This window comes from Salvelinus fontinalis, chromosome 16 (genome assembly GCF_029448725.1).
Source record: "Salvelinus fontinalis isolate EN_2023a chromosome 16, ASM2944872v1, whole genome shotgun sequence".
Classification (NCBI taxonomy): Eukaryota; Metazoa; Chordata; class Actinopteri; order Salmoniformes; family Salmonidae; genus Salvelinus; species Salvelinus fontinalis.
This window is the reverse complement of record NC_074680.1, coordinates 15,813,272-15,835,397: the sequence shown is the minus strand read 5'-3', so window position 1 is coordinate 15,835,397 and position 22,126 is coordinate 15,813,272. Positions and strand designations below refer to the sequence as shown.

The 22,126-nt window shown below is 43.9% G+C and overlaps 1 protein-coding gene across 7 annotated transcripts in view; it reads right to left on the bottom strand.

Moving 5' to 3' along the window:
* LOC129812701 (serine/threonine-protein kinase D3-like) overlaps nucleotides 1–22,126 on the bottom strand; it is an 84,912-nt gene that overhangs the window by 4,250 nt on the left and 58,536 nt on the right. For 4 of the 7 annotated variants that reach the window (XM_055864508.1, XM_055864509.1, XM_055864511.1 and 1 more), the window contains 14 exons: nucleotides 21,360–21,498; nucleotides 17,716–17,910; nucleotides 16,431–16,594; nucleotides 15,451–15,643; nucleotides 15,238–15,315; nucleotides 14,957–15,137; nucleotides 11,048–11,249; nucleotides 4,569–4,845; nucleotides 2,451–2,506; nucleotides 1,862–1,934; nucleotides 1,584–1,690; nucleotides 1,292–1,453; nucleotides 483–581; nucleotides 95–362 (listed from right to left, as the gene is read on the bottom strand). In XM_055864508.1, the coding sequence (XP_055720483.1) occupies nucleotides 95–362; nucleotides 483–581; nucleotides 1,292–1,453; nucleotides 1,584–1,690; nucleotides 1,862–1,934; nucleotides 2,451–2,506; nucleotides 4,569–4,845; nucleotides 11,048–11,249; nucleotides 14,957–15,137; nucleotides 15,238–15,315; nucleotides 15,451–15,643; nucleotides 16,431–16,594; nucleotides 17,716–17,910; nucleotides 21,360–21,498 (2,194 nt within the window). The remainder of the gene's footprint in view (nucleotides 1–94; nucleotides 363–482; nucleotides 582–1,291; nucleotides 1,454–1,583; nucleotides 1,691–1,861; nucleotides 1,935–2,450; nucleotides 2,507–4,568; nucleotides 4,846–11,047; nucleotides 11,250–14,956; nucleotides 15,138–15,237; nucleotides 15,316–15,450; nucleotides 15,644–16,430; nucleotides 16,595–17,715; nucleotides 17,911–21,359; nucleotides 21,499–22,126) is intronic. The other 3 variants (XM_055864512.1, XM_055864514.1, XM_055864515.1) reach the window with 3 other exon arrangements.

Sequence of the window (22,126 nt, the reverse complement as noted above, 5' to 3'; positions counted from 1 at the left end):
GTTACGTTACACACTTTACAGAGATGTTTGTCCTCAATTGTCTTCCTTAGCATTCATGCATTTGAATATTATTCAAACGGGTCTTTCTTCCTACCGTCTGCAGAGATCTCCTTCCATGGCTGGGGTGGGTACATGAAGGCAGCGTTCTGGATCTGGTCGTTAATGTCCTCGTCCTCGTTGAAGGGGAATGTCCCGCTGAGGCTGACGTAAACGATGACCCCCACTGACCACATGTCCAAGGAGCGGTTGTATCCCTTACTACGCAGCACCTCTGGGGCCAGGTAGGCCGGAGTACCCACCACCGAACGCCTGAACGACTTCTCACCGATGATACGGGCAAAGCCAAAGTCACACAGTTTAACCTGCCAGGACACACAACACACAGCAGAATGCTACATTGTCTCCCCCACACACATGCAAGCAATATTTTGCTAGAAAGATAGCAAACTTGTCTGACAGGTGAGATGTTGCATGTTGGTTACCTGCGGGAAGGGCTCTGCTGAGGCCAGCAGCACATTCTCGGGCTTCAGGTCACAGTGGACAATGTTCTTGAAATGCAGATGTCTCAAAGCCACCAGGATCTGTTCCAGAAAACAGCCCAACCCCCATGAGTTAGCGAGACCACATCATACCACATAATGATCTCCTCATTTAAAAGTATGGACTCCCTCACAAAATATCATGTAATGGATAATGAGAGCTGCATAAGTATTTTAGTAGTTCACTAAGCTATTTCTAGGATGGTCACTTTCTTAGTTTCCATATGGACACATGACCTCATCACTGTCTCCTCTCTGCTGTAGTGGAATCATCAACTGTAGCTGCTAGCGCTGCATGCACCTCCATGCTGCTGCCCGCCTCCTGACTTTGACAAAGTCCTGTTAAACCACATCAGAACCGGACCTGCTGCTGTTCATTTTCATGTGCAGCACCATGCCTAATGAACCCGCTCCTGTTTGGCCCCGGGGCCCCTCTCTTCTAATCAGCCCACAGACCAGAGACCAGGCGGCAGGGCAGAACAGCGCACCACTACGGCACCGCAGGCTGTAATCCAGCAGGAGGGACACGGCCATGATGCCATCCAGACCAGCTTGTCCCGTAAACAATCCTCCCGTATCCATACACCACAAGAACAAACAGGCCCAGGGCTGAGTCTATTACCGCTTATATAGACTACCACACCACGAGAGAGAGAGAGAGGGGGGGGGGGGGGCGAGAGAAAGTGGGGGAAAGATGAGGAAGGACAGAGAAATAGAGGGGACGGAAGTTAGAGAGAAGTAGGAAGACAGACCTGTGTGACCAGGAACTTGGTGATGCGTTCTGGGAGCTTGCTCTTCTCACTGGACAGGATCATTTCCAGCATGTCTCCATGGAGCTTCTCCATGACAACAAACACCCTCTCAGGCGTCTCGAACATACACTCCAGGTTGACGATGCCAGGATGGTGAAGGTTCTAAACGAGGGAACAAACCTTTAGCTTCAACACTCCATACTGTACCACGTTACAGTTTCACTGTTTGAAACTCAGCAAGAATGCCTACTGTATACATCTGACTGGTACAGCATGAGTGTCTACGTGTTACCTGGAGAATGGCCACTTCGTTCCTCAGTTGGCTCTCCTGCTTGGTAGGAAACCTCATCTTGTCAATCACCTTGATTGCCACATCTCTTCCAGTCTTTCTGTGTTTCCCTGCCAACAGAAATAAATAATGAGTCAACATGTACTTATATTGTATACTGTATAGTATCATAAAGATAGATGTGAGTACCTGGCATAAAGTGGGTGTGTGTTTTGGTTAGGGTTGAGAGAATACATAGTTTAGTTGCAATACATCCAAAACATGGATATCCAGGCACACACCTCCATACACAATCCCAAACTGTCCAGATCCTAGCACCTCATCAGAGAAGATCTGGTATACAGAGCTGATATCCTACAGAGAGGGAAACACTTCTGTATTACTGCACTTTATTATCTTAAAGGGTATTACTAGTGCTAATATACATTAATAAACTGTGGATGTATACTGATATATCATTGTTGGATAGATGCTGTTGTATTGGTATGGTCATTGATATGACAAATGGGTCACTTTTACTCAATGCACAAGTACAGTACGTATGAAAATCCCCCTTTCCTATAAGTGTATGAGTGACTTCCTTAATTTGTTTTAAATATAGATTTTTTACAATGGACATGCAATGTTTACACACACACACACACACACACACACACACACACACACACACACACACACACACACACACACACACACACACACACACACACACACACACACACACACACACACACACACACACACACACACACACACACACAAACACACACACACACACACACACACAGCTGAGAAATTGAGCAAGATTGAACACACACAAACACAACTGAGAAATTGAGCAAGATTATCTGAAAAAGTGACCACACTCACCACATTCTCCTGTATCTGGCAGTTGGACACAGATATGCTGATAGACACCTCTTGTTCTAGAGGGGAAAAGCAATGCAGTGTTAACTTTAAACAACTGTACATTACAAATGCATAAAGGACCCAATGCATTCCTAATTAATAATAAGCAGAGATGCAGCTCTCACTTTGTTTCATGTCCTTCAAGCCTATCACAGCTGTAACATTACATAAACAATAATGAACCTGTATAATTGATTGGGGAAGATTTGTTTTATTGAACAGCATATCTATGTGTTACATTTCATAGTTAAGGGTTCATAGTTATGGGTGCCTCCTGAGGCCAATATTCAGTCATGAGGTTCCCAAGTCATGTTTTGCCAAACAATAAAACATAATTGTATAATCAAATAACATGGTCTCAGCTTTCATCTTCTCTATGGACAACAAAGTATGCCCACCTGTACTTACTCATTGGCGAAGGACCATATTGTAGGACTATAGGGCACAAGCCCTTGTTGTCATTTCAGAGTGGTTGGATATTGAGGGGTAGTGAGGTGGTGGGTCTCATCTGTTTGGCATCGCCACCCTCACCATATGCTTTACACCAGAAGGTACAGCCAGACAAATGGCCTCCGGGGACATATAGTACATGAGCTGGCAGGCAATGGCGCTCATTTAATCTCATATCTACTCTAACAGAAATTATTAATAAACATTAGAACCTGCTATGGTGATGGTGAGCACTGAACCAGAAGTGTGTTAATTTCATAACCGAAAGGGGAAAAAAAGACCACTCGTCTGATTCGGCCATCTTCATTATTAGAATGTGCATTAGTGTATTGGATGCGATGGAAGAGGAACGCACATTTTAACACACACAGATAATCCCCTGAATCTACGTCAGGTTTCAGGTGTTGCACCATGTGCCCACAGGAGAGCGACCAGTTGAACGTGCCACCTTGGCTCTATAGCTTTTAAGACAGGCGTCAGCAACAGTTTGCCTGTGTTTTTTAAAAGTAATCATAAACAACAAAAAAATTGGAGTGGGGGGTAGTTTTTGGAGAGAAAAAAAGACTCAAAAATCACCAGGAATTGAGCTAAACATTTGTTCAATTTAGGAAATCTGTTCCCAAGTATTCCCACAAAAAAAAAATATATCTCACCTTAATCAAGGTATGAAATTATTATTAGTTTCAAATACATTCTCTTTTTGTACAATTTATTATAATTACGCCCAATCATCCAATCCAACCAAAAACGCCCGCCGCTGGATCTAGTTGATGATCCCTGCTCTAAGATCATCACCATCATTATCAAAATAATGATGATCAATTTGATTGGGTGGCAGGAAGCCTAGTGTTCAAATACCAGCTCAGGCGGGATAATCTGGTGTGGACTGAGCCGACAACCGGAGGGCTGTTCTCTGTAAGTTAATGAACAACAAAGTACATCTTATCTTAATATCTTATGATTATCATCACAGGAGGGGAAAGGTCAACCACGGCTTCACAATTCAAGGCTTTGCTGTGTCTGTAGGCACAGTCATTTCTGAGGATGCCTTTTTTGTTATCTCAAAACAATACTGACTGCTTTCTCACTCCAAAACATCACCTCACTTGACCTTAACTTAGGGCTCCCGAGTGGTGCAGCGGTCTAAAGCACTGCATCTCAGTGCTAGAGGCTTCACTACAGACTCTGGTTCGATTCCAAGCTGTATCACAACTGGCTGTGATTGGGAGTCCCATAAGGCGGCGCACAATTGGCCCAGTGTCGTCCGGGTTATGGTTTGGCCGGGGTAGGCCGTCATTGTAAATAAGAATTTGTTCTTAACTGACTTGCGTAGTTAAATAAAGGTTAAAATTAAAAAACTCAGAAAACTATCGGCAATGACCCATTTTATGAGCACAAATAGTACTATTTCCATCGCTCACATAAACTAATCTCATACCACCTTTCCAGTGCTAGTGCCAATAGCTACAATATGTCAAATACATGTCAGTGCTACCTCTAACCGAAATAACTACTGTATACACACTATGATCAGTAGCCTAAACCAGAGCAATAGCCAGTCAGTACAACTTCCAATAGCCATAGCCACATGTCTACCATGTTAACAGTAGAGAACGGTACTGTACTCACTGTGGTCCTTCCCCTGCCTGGCTACGGTGGCCACACTGGGCTGGGGTGTGGCAGGCATCAGGGCCTGACGGATGGCCTTCTCCCAGCCCTGGGCCACCTCCATGCCCACCCCTGAGGCTGTCAGCGCGGGGCTGTGGTATTGGCCCCCGTTGTTCTCCCCAACGTAGTAGACCATGGTGGAGGTGATGATTTCAAAGCAGTGTGGGTTGCTGCCCTGGGCTAGGCTACTGAGGTCCCTCGACTGTTCCACCTGCAGGATCTCTGAGAGAGGGATCTCCTGGGGGCCATGAGGGAGAGAGGGAGGTGCGTGAGAGAGAGAGAGAAAGAAAGAGAGAGAGAGAGAAAGAGAGCGAAAGAGAGAGAAAAAAAAAGAGAGAGAGAGAGAGAGAGAGAGAGAGAGAGAGAGAGAGATCAGGATCATAACAGACAAAAACAAAGAAAGCCACGACATCACCGTTAGTGATTGGGGAGAGAGAGGCACAGAAGACCAATACAACCATGAATACAACCATGATACACAGAAAACACCAGTCCAGTGAATACTCAAATACAAGAGAAAGACAGAGAAAGACAAGATTCACTGAATCAATTACTCACAAGATAGACAGATCAGACGGAAGCAGACACCAAATCCCCCGTAAAAGTCAGAGGTAAGTGCTGAAAAATCTCCCTCAGTTTAGCACACGTATCAGAAAGAGTAATTCAAAGTGGGTCCTAGTCCCTTTCCACAGTGTAGTGTATCCACAGCCCCTGCATAGTGCATAGCCTTTATCTGACAGCCCCTTAGAAGATATGTGGTGCAAAGGGCAGTTTGAGCACACTTTAAAAGTCCCCCTTCCCTCCAGCCTCGCTGTCAAATGCAAATCAAAGAAGAATGAGGAAGTCCCTAGCCAGTAGGAGTCCCTGTAGTGCCTCGTCCCCCCATCCTCCTCCCCTTTGGGTCCCCTGAGCGTGGCTCACCACAGAGTGTCAGATTAAGTGGTTGTGGTTAGCAGGGCCGGCACACATGCCCAGGCTCGGGACCATTGAAGAGAAGAGGCCCCATGATTACAAGGAAGGACACCAGACCCCTATCTGGGCACGAGCCGCCTCGCTGCCAGCCACCAAGACGCGAGACAGAGCGACTACCATCGGACACCAATAACCTTCGGGGAAGGGGAGGGGAGAAGGGTTGGGTAATCTCAGTGAAGCCCCCTTACCCCCATAAAAGGGTTCTGGAAACCACAAGTACAGGGGTCTCGTCTTCAAAAAAGAAGCCTATATGACTTCCAAATGTAGAAAACGGCAGCCATCTGATGCGTCGCCACACAACCACCACCACTAATTAGATGACTGGAGGTAGAGAGAGGAGAGGAGGGGACAGCCACACGACAGTGGGCTCGGGGCTGAGAAGAACAGGAGAGAGAGAGAGAGAGAGAGAGAGAGAGAGAGAGAGAGAGAAAAAGAGAAAGAGAGAGAGAGAGAGAGAGAGAAAAAGAGAGAGAGAGAGAGAGAGAGAGAGAGAGAGAGAGAGAGAGAGAGAGAGAGAGAGAGAGAGAGAGAGAGAGAGAGAGAGAGAATGAGCCACCATTGACCATGGTTGTTATATGTTTACTTTCACAACGCAAGTGTTTTACTTTCCATGTCAATAAAGTACATTGAATTGAATTGTATTGAGAGACAGTGGGTGGAAATGCCCAAGAGACAGAGGCTACATTGGATAACCTAATGTCACCACTGGCCCAATCTGTACACACACTAGCGACAACATATAAAACAGAACGACCCATATGACAATATTTGAAAGAATAAGAAAAAACTCATTCACAAACAGCTAGTCTTCAATTAGTCTCCTGAGCGTCTTTAAGTACTGAGCGCTGAGCGCCAAGTTGAAAATAAATGATAATGTAAAGCAGCCTTTCCTGTCCACTGTTGTCACTGCTGGGAAGATGGAGGGTGTGTCGGTTACAGCTAGTTTACCACTGGGAGAGTGGAGCTCAGAGTAGAAAATACCTCTTAAACTTGTTGAAAATGGCAGCCCCAATGTGGCGATCAGGCGATCATACAAACACACTTTATTAGCCTCTCAATCTCACACACACACACACACACACACACACACACACACACACACACACACACACACACAAAACAAAAGTAGCTAGAAACCGTAGCAACAGAAACAGTCACATCTATAGCCGCAATCGGGGGAGTTGTCAAAGTGAAACAGCCACATGGTACAGAGGCTGGTACAGGCTCCCAGTTGCAAGGCTGTACTGAACATGTGGAAGCCTTTACACAGAGGGAACGAGGACTGCCTGCCTGCCTGGATACCTCAGTCCCCAGTGTCTAATTAAACAGCTATTAAGCCCCTGTGGCATGGTAAAGACTGCCTACACCACTGGTGTCACCATGGAATGGTCACACACTCTCTGAAGCTGGAGTTATAGCACTTGGAAATCATAATTACACAGTTCACTTTGTGTGTCAAATGTATTTGAACTGGACAAGAAAAGTTTATGGTGATGGTTTGGTAAGGCCTTTGAAAGAGGATATCTGACATGGATGATGCAACAAGTTACAATGTATTTTATAAATGTGTTGGACATCCCATTTTTTTATCAGATTTCCCCAGCAAAAACCCTTAACATTTTCAGAGTAAAATACTGCTGATGACAAACAAGGTGGCTACAGACAGAAGCAAAAGCCATTTCACTTTGCAGCCACACAGAAATGTCAGTGGACTGCTTGTGAAACCACAGGAGGGGGGTTTTCTCTGTGTCACCGACCTCACTGTAGTTTACAATTGCAACACAGCAGCCCCCAGTCTTATTCACACCCACTGACAACATTCAGCAGGCCCTTTTACATACTGTACACACCAGACAATAAAACACATCTTGAAATATCAGCAACAAAAAAAAGGTTAATTTATTTAGGGGAAATTCCGTGTTTGGTTGAAACCATTCATTGGGTTTGTATAGACTCAGATAAATGACAATGAATGGTCTAAGGTTATGTTGTTCTGTGATATTTTTAATAGATTGTAAGAAAGTTCAATGTAAATGCAGACTCTCCATTTCATTCCACCATGCCTCTGTCTATGTCAGGCAATAGTTGACCTGTGGTGTTCAAAGCAAACACAAAGTTCATTTCCCAAATCAAATCAAATGTTATTAGTCACATGTGCCGAATACAACAGGTGTAGACCTTACAGTGAAATGCTTACTTACAAACCTCTAACCAACAATGCAGTTAAAACAAATGGATAAGAATAAGAAATAAAAGTAACAAGTAATTAAAGAGCAGCAGTAAAATAACAAAATAACAAATAACAAATAGCGAGACTATATACAGGGGGCACCAGTACAGAGTCCATGTGCGGGGGCACCGGTTAGTTGAGGTAATACGTACATGTAGGTAGAGTTATTAAAGTGACTATGAAAGTGGCATACATGATAATAACAGAGTGTTGCAGCGGTGCAAAAGAGGGGGGGGGGGGGGGCAATGCAAATAGTCTTGGTAGCCATTTGAATAGGTGTTCAAGATTCTTATGGCTTGGGGGTAGAAGCTGTTTAGAAGCCTCTTGGACCTAGACTTGGCGCTCCGGTACCGCTTGCCGTGCGGTAGCAGAGAACAGTCTATGACTAGGGTGGCTGGAGTCTTTGACAATTTTTAGGGCCTTCTTCTGACACCACCTGGTACAGAGGTCCTGGATGGCAGGATCTTGGCCCCAGTGATGTACTGAGCCATTTGTAGTACCCTCTGTAGTGCTTTGCAGTCGGAGGCCGAGTAGTTGCCATACCAGGCAGTGGTGCAACCAGTCAGGATGCTCTCGATGGTGCAGCTGTAGAACCTTTTGAGGATCTGAAGACCCATGCCAAATCTTTTCAGTCTCCTGAGGGGGAATAGGTTTTGTCGTGCCCTCTTCACGACTGTCTTGGTGTGCTTGGACCATGTTAGTTTGTTGGTGAAGTGGACACCAAGGAACTTAAAGCTCTCAACCTGCTCCACTGCAGTCCCATTGATGAGAATGGGGGCATGCTCGGTCCTCTTTTTCCTGTAATCCACAATCATCTCCTTTGTCTTGATCACGTTATGGGAGAGGTTGTTGTCCTGGCACCACACGGCCAGGTCTCTGACCTACTTCCTATAGGCTGTCTCGTTGTTGTCGGTGATCAGGCCTACCACTGTTGTGTCATCGGCACACTTAATGATGGTGTTGGAGTCGTGCCTGGCCGTGCAGTCATGAGTGAACAGGGAGTACAAGAGGGGACTGAGCACACACCCCTGAGGGGCCCCTGTGTTGAGGATCAGCGTGGTGGATGTGTTTTTACCTCCCCTTACCACCTGGGGGCGGCCCATCAGGAAGTCCAGGATCCAGTTGCAGAGGGAGGTGTTAAGTCCCAGGGTCCTTAGCTTATTGATGAGCTTTGAGGGCACTATGGTGTTGAACACTGAGCTGTAGTCAATGAATAGCATTCTCACATAGGTGTTCCTTTTGACCAGGTGGGAAAGAGCAGTGTGGAGTGCAATAGAGATTGCATCATCTGTGGATCTGTTGGGGCGATATGCAAATTGGAGTGGGTCTAGGGTTTCTGGGATAATGGTGTTGATGTGAGCCATGACCAGCCTTTCAAAGCACTTCATGGCTACAGACGTGAGTGCTACGGGTCGGTAGTCGTTTAGGCAGGTTACCTTAGTGTTCTTGGGCACAGACACTATGGTGGTCTGCTTAAAACATGTTGGTATTAAAGACTCGGACAGGGAAAGTTTGAAAATGTCAGTGAAGACACTTGCCAGTTGGTCAGCACATGCTCGCAATACACGTCCTGGTAATCCGTCTGGCCCTGCGGCCTTGTGAATATTGACCTGTTTAAAGATCTTACTCACATCGGCTGCGGAGAGTGTGATCACACAGTCTTCCAGAAGAGCCGGTGCTCTCATGCATGTTTCAGTGTTATTTACCTCGAAGCGAGCATAGAAGTAGTTTAGCTCGTCTTGTAGGCTCGTATCACTGGGCAGCTCTTGGCTGTGCTTCCCTTTGTAGTCTATAATGGTTTGCAAGCTCTGCCACATCTGACGAGTGTAGTACGATTCGATCTTAGTCCTGTATTGACATTTTGCCTGTTTGATGGTTCGTTGGAGGGCATTGCGGGATATCTTATAAGCTTCCGGGTTAGAGTCCCGCTCCTTGAAAGCGGCAGCTCTAACTTTTAGCTCAGTGTGGATGTTGCCTGTAATCCATGGTTTCTGGTTGGGGTATGTACGTACGGTCACTGTGGGGACGACGTCATCGATGCACTTATTGATGAAGCCAATGACTGATGTAGTGTACTCCTCAATGCCATCGGAGGAATCCCGGAACATATTCCAGTCTGTGCTAGCAAAACAGTCCTGTAGCTTTGCGTCTGCTTCATCTGACCACTTTTTATTGATCTAGTCACTGGTACTTCCTGCTTTAATTTTTGCTTGTAAGCAGGAATCAGGAGGATAGAATTATGGTCAGATTTGCCAAATGTAGGGCGAGGGAGAGCTTTGAATGCGTCTCTGTGTGTGGATTAAAGGTGGGCCAGAGTTTTTTCCCCTCTGGTTTTACATTTAACATGCAGATAGAAATTTGGTAAAACGGATTTAAGTTTCCCTGCATTAAGGTCCCCGGTTACTAGGAGTGCCGCCTCTGGGTGAGCGTTTTCTTGTTTGCTTATGGCGGAATACAGCTCATTCAATGCTGTCTTAGTGCCAGCCTCTGACTGTGGTGGTATGTCAACAGCTATGAAAAATACAGATGAAAACTCTCAAGGTAGGTAGTGTGGTCTACAGTTTATCATGAGATACTCTACCTCAAGCGAGCAATAGCTTGAGACTCCCTTAGATATCGTGCACCAGCTGTTACTTACAAATATACATAGCCCGCCTCCCCTTGTCTTACCAGATGCCGCTGTTCTATCCTGCCGGTGCAGCGTATAACCAGCCAGCTGTATGTTGATAGTGTCATCGTTCAGCCATGTCTCCGTGAAGCATTAGATATTACAGTTTTGAATGTCCCGTTGGTAGTTTAATCTTCCCCGTAGGGAATTTATTGTCCAAAGATTGCCCGTTTGCTAGCAGAATGGAAGGAAGTGGGGGTTTATTCGATCGCCTACGAATCCTCAGAAGGCAGCCCGCCCTCCGGCCCCTTTTTCTCTGCCTCCTCTTCACGCAAATCACGGGAATCCGGGCCTGTTCCCGAGAAAGCAGTATATCGTTCGCGTCGGCCTCGTCAGACTCGTTAAAGGAAAAAAAGTATTCTGCCAGTCCTTGGTGAGTAATCGCAGTCCTGATGTCCAAAAGTTATTTTCGGTCATTATAGATGGTAGCGACAACTTTATGTATAAAATAAGTAAAAAAACATGTTACAAACAATGCAAATCAACAAACAAAAAACACAATCGGTTGGTGGCACGTAAAATGTCTGCCTTCTTCTCCGGCACCATCTTACCGCTATCTTGCTCTCTCACCTTATAAAACTTGGCTCCAGTGTCGTTCTGGAACAGGCTGAGGCTCTTGGTGTCCAGCCTCCAGTAGTGTCTCTTCCTCAGGTTGTCTCTGCTGGTGTAGTGGACCATCCAGCCCTCCCTCACCATGGTGGAGCTCCTCCTCTTGGTCTGTTTGATGGACTGGACCACCCGCATCAGAGGGATGTTACTGCTGGTGGATGGGCTGGACACACACACACACACAGAAATGTTTATTAAAACATTTGTCACAAAGTACTTAGCAGCAAACTGGACCTGAGCAACAATGGAAAGGATGCAAGGAAGAAGTTAGATAGATACAGTTGAAGTCGGAACTTTACATACACCGTAGCCAAATATATTTAAACTCAGTTTTTCACAATTCCTGACATTTAATCCAAGAAAAAATTCCATGTTTTAGGTCAGTTAGGATCACCACTTTATTTTAAGAATGTGAAGTGTCAAAATAATAGTAGAGAGAATGATTTATTTCAGCTTTTATTTTTTTCATCACATTCCCAGTGGGTCAGAAGTTTACATGCTACCAAATACTAATTGAGTGTATTGCCTTTAAATTGTTTAACGAGGGTCAAACATTTTGGGTAGCCTTCCACAAGCTTCCCATAAAAAGTTGGGTGAATTTTGGCCCATTCCTCCTGACAGAGCTGGTGTAACTGAGTCAGGTTTGTAGGCCTCCTTGCTCACACACGCTTTTTCAGTTCTGCCCACAAATATTCTATAGGATTGAGGTCAGGGCCTTGTGATGGTCACTCCAATACCTTGACTTTGTTGTCCTTAAACCATTTTGTCACAACTTTGGAAGTATGCTTGGGGTCATTGTTCATTTGGAAGACCCATTTGCGACCAAGCTTTAACATATAATATAATTTTCATGAAATCACAAGTCCAATACAGCAAATGAAAGATAAACATCTTGTGAATTCAGCCATCATTTCCGATTTTTAAAATGTTTTACAGCAAAAACACAATATGTATTTCTATTAGCTAACCACAATAGCCAAACACACAACCGCATATTTTCACCATGTTTCCACCGAATAGGTAGCTTTCACAAAACCGACAAAATAGAGATAAAATTAGTCACTAACCAAGAAAAAACTTCATCAGATGACAGTCTTATAACATGTTATACAATACATTTATGTTTTGTTCGAAAATGTGCATATTTGAGGTATAAATCATAGTTTTACATTGTAGCCACCATCAAAAATAGCACCAAAGCAGCCAGAATAATTACAGAGCGCAATGTGAAATACCTAAATACTCATCATAAAACATTTATGAAAAATACATGGTGTACAGCAAATGAAATATAAACATCTTGTGAATCCAGACAATATTTCAGATTTTTTAAGTGTTTTACAGCGAAAACACAATATATAATTATATTAGCTTACCACAATAGCCAAACACACAAACGCATTTATTCACCGCAAAAGTAGCTTTTGTAAAAACCAGCAATAGATATAAAATGAATCACTAACCTTTGGACAACTTCATCAGATAACACTCTTATAACATCATGTTATACAATACATTTATGTTTTGTTCAAAAATGTGCATATTTAGAGCTTCAAATCGTGGTTATACATTGTGAATACGTAGCAACATTGCCCCAGAATGTCCGGAGATATTTTGGACACTCACCTAATCAGACCAAAGAACTCATCATAAACTTTACATAAAAATACTTGTTGTATGGCAAATGAAATATTCACTGGTTCTTAATGCAACCGCTGTGTTAGATTAAAAAAAATTACTTTACCACAACATACAGCTTGGGTTATTGTGAGACAGCGCTCAACAACACGGCAGAGAATAGGCATCAACATATTACACAGAAATACGAAATAACATCATAAATGTTTTCTTACTTTTGCTGAGCTTCCATCAGAATGTTGTGCAAGGAGTCCTTGGTCCAGAATAAATCGTTGTTTGGTTTTAGAATGTCCATTTCTTCTGTCGAATTCGCGCCACAATGCTAGCCAAGGTTGCTAACATTCCCATCCTCTCTTGGCACAAAGTCCCAATAAACGTTGAATAAACTGATAAAACTCTGTTAAAAAAACCTACTTTATGATGTTATTATCATATGTATCAAATAAAATCAGAGCCGGAGATATTCGCCATGTATACCAAACGCTTTTCAGAAGACAATGTAGAGGTCCCTCGCGCGCCGTCGAAGACAAAGAAAATACCGGACCTGTCACTCCAAAAGCTCTTATTCGGCCTCAGAATAAGCTAGACACCCCATTCCACCTTCCACTGCCTGTTGACATCTAATGGAAGGCGTATGAAGTGCATACAGATCCATAAATAAAAGCCAGTTGAATAGGCAGGCCCTGACACAGAGCCTCATTTTCAGAATTTTCACTTCCTGTATGGAAGTTTGCTGCCAAATGAGTTATTTTTTACTCACAGATATAATTCAAACAGTTTTAGAAACTTGAGAGTGTTTTCTATCCAATAGTAATAATAATATGCATATTGTATGATCTAGAACAGAGTACGAGGCCGTTTCATTTGGGCAAGATTTTTTCCAAAGTGAAAACAGCGGCCCCGTATTGACAAGAAGTTTTTAACTTTCTGACTGATGTCTTGAGATGTTGCTTCAATATATCCACATAATTTTCCTCCCTCATGATGCCATCTATTTTGTAAAGTGCACCAGTCCCTCCTGCAGCAAAACACCCCCACAACATGATGCTAACACCCCCGTGCTTCACGATTGGGATGGTGTTCTTCGGCTTGCAAGCATCCCCCTTTTTCCTCCTAACATAACAATGGTCATTATGGCAAAAAAGTTATATTTTTGTTTCATCAGACTAGAGGACATTCTCCAAAAAGTACGATCTTTGTCCCCATGTGCAGTTGCAAACCATCGTCTGCCTTTTTAATGGTGGTTTTGGAGCAGTGGCTTCTTCCTTGCTGAGTGGCCTTTCAGGTTATGTCAATATAGGACTCGTTTTACTGTGGATATATATACTTTTGTACCTGTTTCCTCCAGCATTTTCACAAGGTCCTTTGCTCTTGTCTTGGGATTGATTTGCATTTTTCTCACCAAATTACGTTCATCTCTAGGAGACAGAGCGCGTCTCCTTCCTGAGCGGTATGATGGCTGCGTGGTCCCATGGTGTTTATACTTGCGTACTATTGTTTGTACAGATGAACGTGGTACCTTCAGGCATTTGGAAATTGCTCCCAAGGATGAACCAGACTTGTGGAGGTCTACAATTATTTTTCTGAGGTCTTGGCTGATTTCTTTTGATTTTCCCATGATGTCAAGCAAAGAGGCACTGAGTTTGAAGGTAGGCCTTGAAATACATTCACTGGTACACCTCCAATTGACTCAAGTTTTTTATATATTTTTTATTTTACTAGGCAAGTCAGTTAAGAACAAATTCTTAATTTCAATGACGGCCTAGGAACAGTGGGTTAACTGCCTTGTTCAGGGGCAGAACGACAGATTTGTACCTTGTCAGCTCGGGGATTCGGTTACTAGTCCAACGCTCTAACCCCTAGGCTACCTGCCGCCTGTCAATTAGCCTATCAGAAGCTTCTAAAGCCATGACATCATTTTCTGGAATTTTCCAAGCTGTTTAAAAGGCACAGTCAACTTAGTGTATGTAAACTTCTGACCCACTGGAATTGTGATACAGTGAATTAATTATAAGTGAAATAATCTGTCTGTAAACAATTGTTGGAAAAATTACTTGTGTCATGTACAAAGTAGATGTCCTAACCGACTTGCCAAAACTATAGATAGTTAACAAGAAATCTGTGGAGTGGTTGAAAAACGTGTTTTAATGACTCCAATCTAAGTGTATGTGAACTTCCAACTTCAACTGTCTTTGTGTACACAACTGTTACTCTATAAGTTAACGTAAATACCTGATGGTCTTGATCGGCTCCTCGTCCTTCTCGCGGTCCAGGAAAGGAGAGTCTATGTAGAACATCTTGTGTTCTGGGTTTGAAGGTTCCTCAGAGTCATCCAGTAGTCCTCTGGTGCTCTCCACATCACTACTATCCACCTCCATGGTACTGTCAGAGTCAGGTCCCGGGCTGGCAGGCTCTGTGGACACACACAACGACAGATGTGCTACTCAGCTACTGTATGACTCATGACATGGGCATGATATCAATGTGAAATAAAAGAGGTAAACAGAAAGTACCTCCATTGAAGGAAACCTCGCCCAAGCAGTCTCTTGGTACCTTTGATGCACACCGCTTATGGCAATTGAATTTACAATCTGAAAAGAAAGTATAGAAAACATTGATTTAATAGCACAATTTGTAGCTCTAGCGACAGTAAGGTAAAGCGGTCTAGGCAGATAATGACAGAGGGATATACAGATATACAGAGACAAAGGAAGGTCGGATCTTACCTTTGCACTGCATGCCCTGGCGGAACAGGCCCTTGAGCAGCCGTTTGCAGTACTGACAGATGGTTGGCCGGGTGTAGGTGTGGATGGCGAAGGTGTGAGGCACCTTGACTCGCCCCAGCACCATCTTCTCCATCCAGATGGGCCGGCCACTCCACGACAGGATCCTCTTCCCTGCCTCCTGGTGGGAGCGCTGCTGCAGGGGACAGAGGGAAGCGGAGGAGGAGGTGGAAGGAAGGAAGGAAGGAAGAAAGGAGAGAGGGAAGGAGGGGCAGATGGAACAAGTATGTGAACCAAGGGAAGGGGGAGTGAGGGAAAGATGAAAAAAGGAAGGACGGACATAGCAAGAGGGAAGGAGGGGAGGGATGGCGGGTCCGTTCAATGAAAGAGACAGCCACACAGTACAAAACACACAAACATGGGCTAGAATTAACAAGTGTTTCATTTCATTAGTCTAACTGAATTTGCATTGACCTTTCATAAGCACTGGTCACCATTGAGAATATTCCATCCAGCTAGCCTCCATCCAGCTAGCCTCATACAAACAAGTTTCATAATCCTAGTTTATTAAATTCAATTTTCTGTCGTGTTTCACAATAAGATATTTCAAGAGATTTGGCAGACGAACTTAGACAATTGATAAGAAACAACAAGACATGACCTAGTAGTTGATGTTTTGCCATCTGACAAATGTGTCTCAATCAGAATAACAGTTAGACTACAATCACATTGAACATATAAGAAAGTAACTGATTAGAACTGGTTAGTAACTCTACTGTAGATTAAAACCGTACAGTACATTCATAAGGGACGTTGAGGGACACCATTTTCACTTTGTAAGCAATAAACTCTGCAAGGGTGTATCTTTATAAGGAAATGCATTTACATAGCCCCTTTCACTGGGTCTCAAAGCTCTTTACATTGTACAGCATGTATCTTTACCACAGGACATCTCTCTCCACCAATGGAAGCGCAGGTCTTACCTCCTCCAGGACGACCACAGCATGTTCGGTGGGACCAGGGAGGGGCCGGGGGACTGAGAGCGAGGGGCCCGGCGGGGAGACGTTGGACAGACGTCTCTTCCTCACCCCACTGCAGTTGTTGGGGATCTTGAAGACACAGCGCTTGTGATAGTTCAGCCCACAACCTGGAAGTACACAGGACACTAATTACACATGAAGAATAACACACATTCTGTACAGTACATGCTACACGCAACAAACACAAACAGACTGTTTCTTTGGATGTCGGCATTGGGGCGTGATAAACTCAGCTATGCAACATTTCATACTCAGCCATATACATGTCTTGAGATATTTGTCAAGACATATTGAGACACCTTAAGACACGTCCTGGAATAATCAGTCTCAAGAAGGAAAATCAGTACGTTAGTACAGTAGGGCAGCATCAATTTGATTCTTCCCTCCATTCTCTTAAATGTCCACAAGAGGGCTCTACATGCAGTCAATGGATCACATTCTTCCTCGGAGAAAGCTTTAAAGGCTTTTTAGTGGCATGAAAATAGCAGGGAATAAAATAAATCTGATCCACTGATAACAAACTACATGCAATTCTACATTCCAAATTTCAATGTAATTTAACTGGCTATAACAGTCCAATTCTTTCCTCCAATCTGAGTGTCTGTTGCATCCCTGTCCTGACTGGCCCTGGGGAAGGTTGTGCTATACTGATGGACAGGCTGGATCCATCTGAGAGGGTTAGAGTAGAGCAGCAGCACTAAAGAGCCTTTGAAGGCTGAGTCCAACGCTTGGCATCAGTACACTGGGCTCCATTCAAAGAGGCCGGTTCTTCAAAGGCCTGCTTTAGTAATGGGGGGAAGTCACACACTCCACTGAGGCTTCCTGCTGCACGGCCCTACCAGCCTTAATGTACCCCTCAGACTGGACCAAGAGAAGGGCCTGTTTGATTTGTGTGTGCGTGAGTGTATGAGTCAGGTAGAAATTTGACACCTTGGGCTTAGGTTCACAGTGCGCCCCGGCTTTGATGCGAAAGAGAGCTTGTGTGAGTGTGTGCCACAGGCGGCTGGGGGCACCTTAATTAGGGAGGATGAGCTCGTAGTTTCCATGTGTCTGGTACCATTCTATTCACTCCATTCCAGACATTATTATAAGCCGTCCTCCCCTCAGCTGTCTCCTGTGTGTGTGTGTGTGTGTGTGTGTGTGTGTGTGTGTGTGTGTGTGTGTGTGTGTGTGTGTGTGTGTGTGTGTGTGTGTGTGTGTGTGTGTGAGTGTGAGTGTGCGTGCTTACCTTCACATTTGAGCCCCTGGCGGACGAGGCCCCATAGCATCTCCCCACAGTAGTCACAGAAGGTGGGCGCTTTGTAGGAGTGGACATATAGAGCATGGGGCCGGATCTGGAAGTCCCCTACTGTGGCTAAAGCTGCAATCCAGAGACAACTTAAAACAAAAACATGGCAAACAAAACTAAAGGAAAGCAAATCAACTTCAAACACAGAAACCAAAGAATGAAAATGACAAAAAGAAGAAAAGGAATTAAGTGAATATGTTTAGTGTACACTGTAATGCAAAGGAGTGTGATGCTGTTTTGTCATCCATTAATAGTCAGATGATCTGGTATGTCTGTGCGCATAGAACTAGCTAGAACTCAGATCCAGGGAACAAACTGTTCACACGGTGGAGTCAACACATCCGTATCTGACAGTCTGACCTGGGAAGTACCCTATAAGCTCATATGGGAGGCACTCAGGAACAGCAGGAGACGCCAGAGGGAAAATATGTTCAAAATATGTTCTGTTCCCAGGTCATGGTTTTTCTCACTAGGGCCAGTGCTATAACATCCCATTAACAACACAGTGCTACAACAGCCTCCTTACAGTAGGGGTCAGTATAGCAGAAATGAACAGCAAGCTACAAGGTTGTCTACACCGTTATCTGTTTCAGAGTGATCTGGCATTACAGAGCACACTAAAGACCAGACAGACAGACATTCAACAGAACAGGATCACATAATGATAATGGGTTATTGAGATGATGAGTTCATAGTATGGTTGAGTTCATAGCTGTTGTGGTTTGTGTTAGAGGGACTTTATGAGGTCATTCTTGGAAGGGACAGTTAGTTCACAGGAGTGACTCATCCAAGATGTGAATAAGAGATAGCTATTTGCTACCAAACCTGTGCAATTGCATCCCCTAAGGACCAGAACTGGCAGTGAGAAGTAACAGAGCAGCTCCAAATCAAGATCATCTATACAGAGCAGTCTCTTTCTCACAGTTCTTTTGCAATAATGTATGCTGTTGTGGTGTTACCACTGACCAACAAGGGAATCATTATCTTTTATACCAGAATTTAGGTGAAAAACCCTGTGTGACGTCACTAACTATTTGTGTGGGGTTTTGTGTTTCAGTGAGTTCATGGGTGTTTTTTACAGGTTCAGTTCTCTAATAAGATCAAGATGAAATCCCAGCATCCCATGCAAGTTGCACCAGGGACATTCTCTGTAGCTGTTGCCATGACGAGATACATATGGACACACACCAACTCCATATGAATAATATATATTTCATTAACTTTATCAGTGGAGGCTCCTCAGAGGAGGAAGAGGAGGACCATCCGCCTCAGTTAATTTCATAAAAATAAACATATTACAACATTGAAAAAGTTATCCTTTTTAGATAAAACTATACTAAATATATTCACGTCACCAAATAATTGATTAAAACACTGTTTTGAAATAAAGGTCTACAGTAGCCTCCCCAGGACTCTGTAGGGTAGCACCATGGTGTAGCTGGAGGACAGCTAGCTTCCGTCCTCCTCTTTGTACATTGACTTCAATACAAAACCTAGGAGGCTCTTGGTTCTCACCCCCTTCCATAGACTTACACAGTAATTATGACAACCTTTTGTGGTAGCAAATTCATCAGGGACCCACCCCCTCATAATCAGAACACAACTCGAGTGAGATAAAAATAGCATACAAGGAGTAATAATCTGACTTTGGCAGTGAATGGCCAGACGAACCAAGTTTTGGGCCCTGGGAAGGAACATTTTAAAGGCCAGCCTCTGCAACAGAGAGACCATTTAACAGTTTTCAAGCTAATTTCCTGCAAATCTACAGACTTTGTCATGTGGCAGAGATATTATTTTTTAATGTTGCAGCTTTAAAGCTAATGTCCTGCAATTAATTTAAAAATAATTATACATGAGGCAGAGAGAAAACTAATACAAGGGGGAATACAAGAACTGTGGATACCAATATCCCTGTTATATCCAATATCCATGTTGCCCAGGGTTAAGAACATACATTGTAGATGAATAATATTACATTGTATTACATTACACCCTCTAAACTTATTCCATGGATCCCTAGGCCAAAATGTGTTTAATCTGTTGTTGTCAGTAACATTCCTAAAAACAATTTTGGGAAAAAGTTGATATATTTATTTGGCCGCGGACCCCCTACACACCACACTTTGAGAACCAGTGAGCTCAGGCATGAGACATCTGAAACAAAAAATGTCTTTGGAGAACCAGATTTGGGGTTAAACTTCAAAGCGGAGAAAGAACTTTAAAAAATCACATGCCATCACACTGTTCATAGCTCCCTGGCACAAACACATGAAAGAAGGTATTCATGGGCTTTTCAAACACATCAAGGAAAATTAATGGCCTCGACTTTATGAAATGGAGTTTGAGATATTTTGCATCCATCCCCACAGAAGATTGAGCCAATAAAGAGTTTTTCACAAGCAGCAGGCCTGAAATCAATGTGATTTCAAAAGGTTATTGTTTGTAACATTCTTCACAGACTAAAAGGTCTATAAAAGAAATATCATTTTCACATGCGTATACATCCATTTTGTATGTCATATCCTGTAAAATAGGAGGGAAACTGAGTGGGAAACAAACAGTGAGTGCGATTCTTGGAGCAAACAGCCCTCTCTCCATGTCCAACCCCCTGGTTAGGGATGACCTGTCCACTCTTTTCAGAGCCGCACTGCACAGCCCAGCATGTTTGTACTCAGTTGGTCCACTACAATCACTTACTGCAGAGAAAACAAGCCAGGCCCTTTGAGTCCAGCGCCAAGAGAAATCAGCTCTGGCCTCTAACAGGTTTTAGACCAAACCACTGAGCTGTTTGTCTCTCTCAGTCACATAACTGAACAACAGGTCTCAAAGCATTCACCGGAATGAATGGTGTGTTTAAAGTATTCATTTAAATGAGAAGCAACTAAGGGAATGATAAATAGTATAATTAGAAAATTCCTGTTTTCAGTCTGCCAGACTAGAACAGCAACACATTTTTGAGATTGCATTGCACCAGTTTGACACACCAGTTGATCTCCTCAGCAGATGTAGGCCAACTACAAGGCTGAGACAAAGTAGCAGTGTCGGTGTAGAGCTTGCGGATGTGGAATTACTCTGACCTCACACACTCATCCAGGTGCGGCACTGAGGCTAACACCTGTTAACCGTCTGAACCCAGAGGGAAGGAGACAGAGGAAACCAGTGGTCTCATGGATACACTCGCCTGGGGCTCACTGATATACACCAGCAGATCCGATTGATCCGGGACCAGAGTTATATTATGTCTGGATCCATGCAGACAATGCTTCTAGTTCTACACCAGGGAGAGAGGGATGTCCAGTCCAGGTGCTTCCCAATAGAGACGGATGGATCAGAATGCTTTTACAAGACAGTGTTTGTTACACTTAATAGTCAGCAGGAAACTGAAATCATGTGTGACAGGAAAAGAGAGGGGAAACTAGCCACCTGTGTCTCTGGAGGTGCGGTTTAGATAGGAGTGAAACAGTACTGTACGGCACACAGATTTGATTTAGAGAAGCTTTAATGAATTAGTACAGATTGCCTACAGAACAAGGGAAAAACTTAATAAAAACCATTAGAGCTGAACTCAGATCAGTACTACTCACCAGAGAGCACCACCTCTATCAGATCTCCCTCGTGGATATCCTCTGCTGATGTCAGCCTCTGGAGGATGTTCTCAGAGTTCAAGTCATGGCGGAAGAGCAGGATTTTGTCATACATGCCAAAGAAGCCACACTCTGGGAACTGGGGAGGAAGAAGAAGAATAGTTGTGAGTATCCACTATGTGCAGAAGACATTGGGTGGGAACACTCCTAATTTACAACTCGACCAACAGTATACACACAATAACTCATATACGCTTTTTGAAATTGGCATCAGCTGATCAAGGCCCTGTCATCATATTCATTCAACGGTTGTTTGCTCTTATTTTTTTCCACTCATTTGGTTTGGTGACATTTATGATTATGTTCAGTTTGTCATATTTCCTAGACAAGCGCTACTAATTTGTTGTGGGCCCCCATCTGATGAGGAGGAGTTTATATTGTATAGAGCTCCTTCTCTGATTCATGGAGTAATGGCTGCCTTCATTCAGTCATCATAGCCAGAGCCAGCAGGCCAGTGTTGTAGGAACAGAACGGGGGCGAAGACACAGTGGATGTGTGTGGAATGAACACCAGGCTGAATATCACCGCAGAGAGAGAGCGAGAGAGAGAGAGCGAGAGAGAGAGAGTGCGCCTGAAACACAGCTGTTTAATTCACCCTAGCCACAACGAGTCACACACACACTCCTGCTCCCGTTAACTACTTCCTGTGGCTCACGTCAGCAGTCAACGTGGAGGATGGAAGAAAATCCACTGGCTCCGGAAAAGAG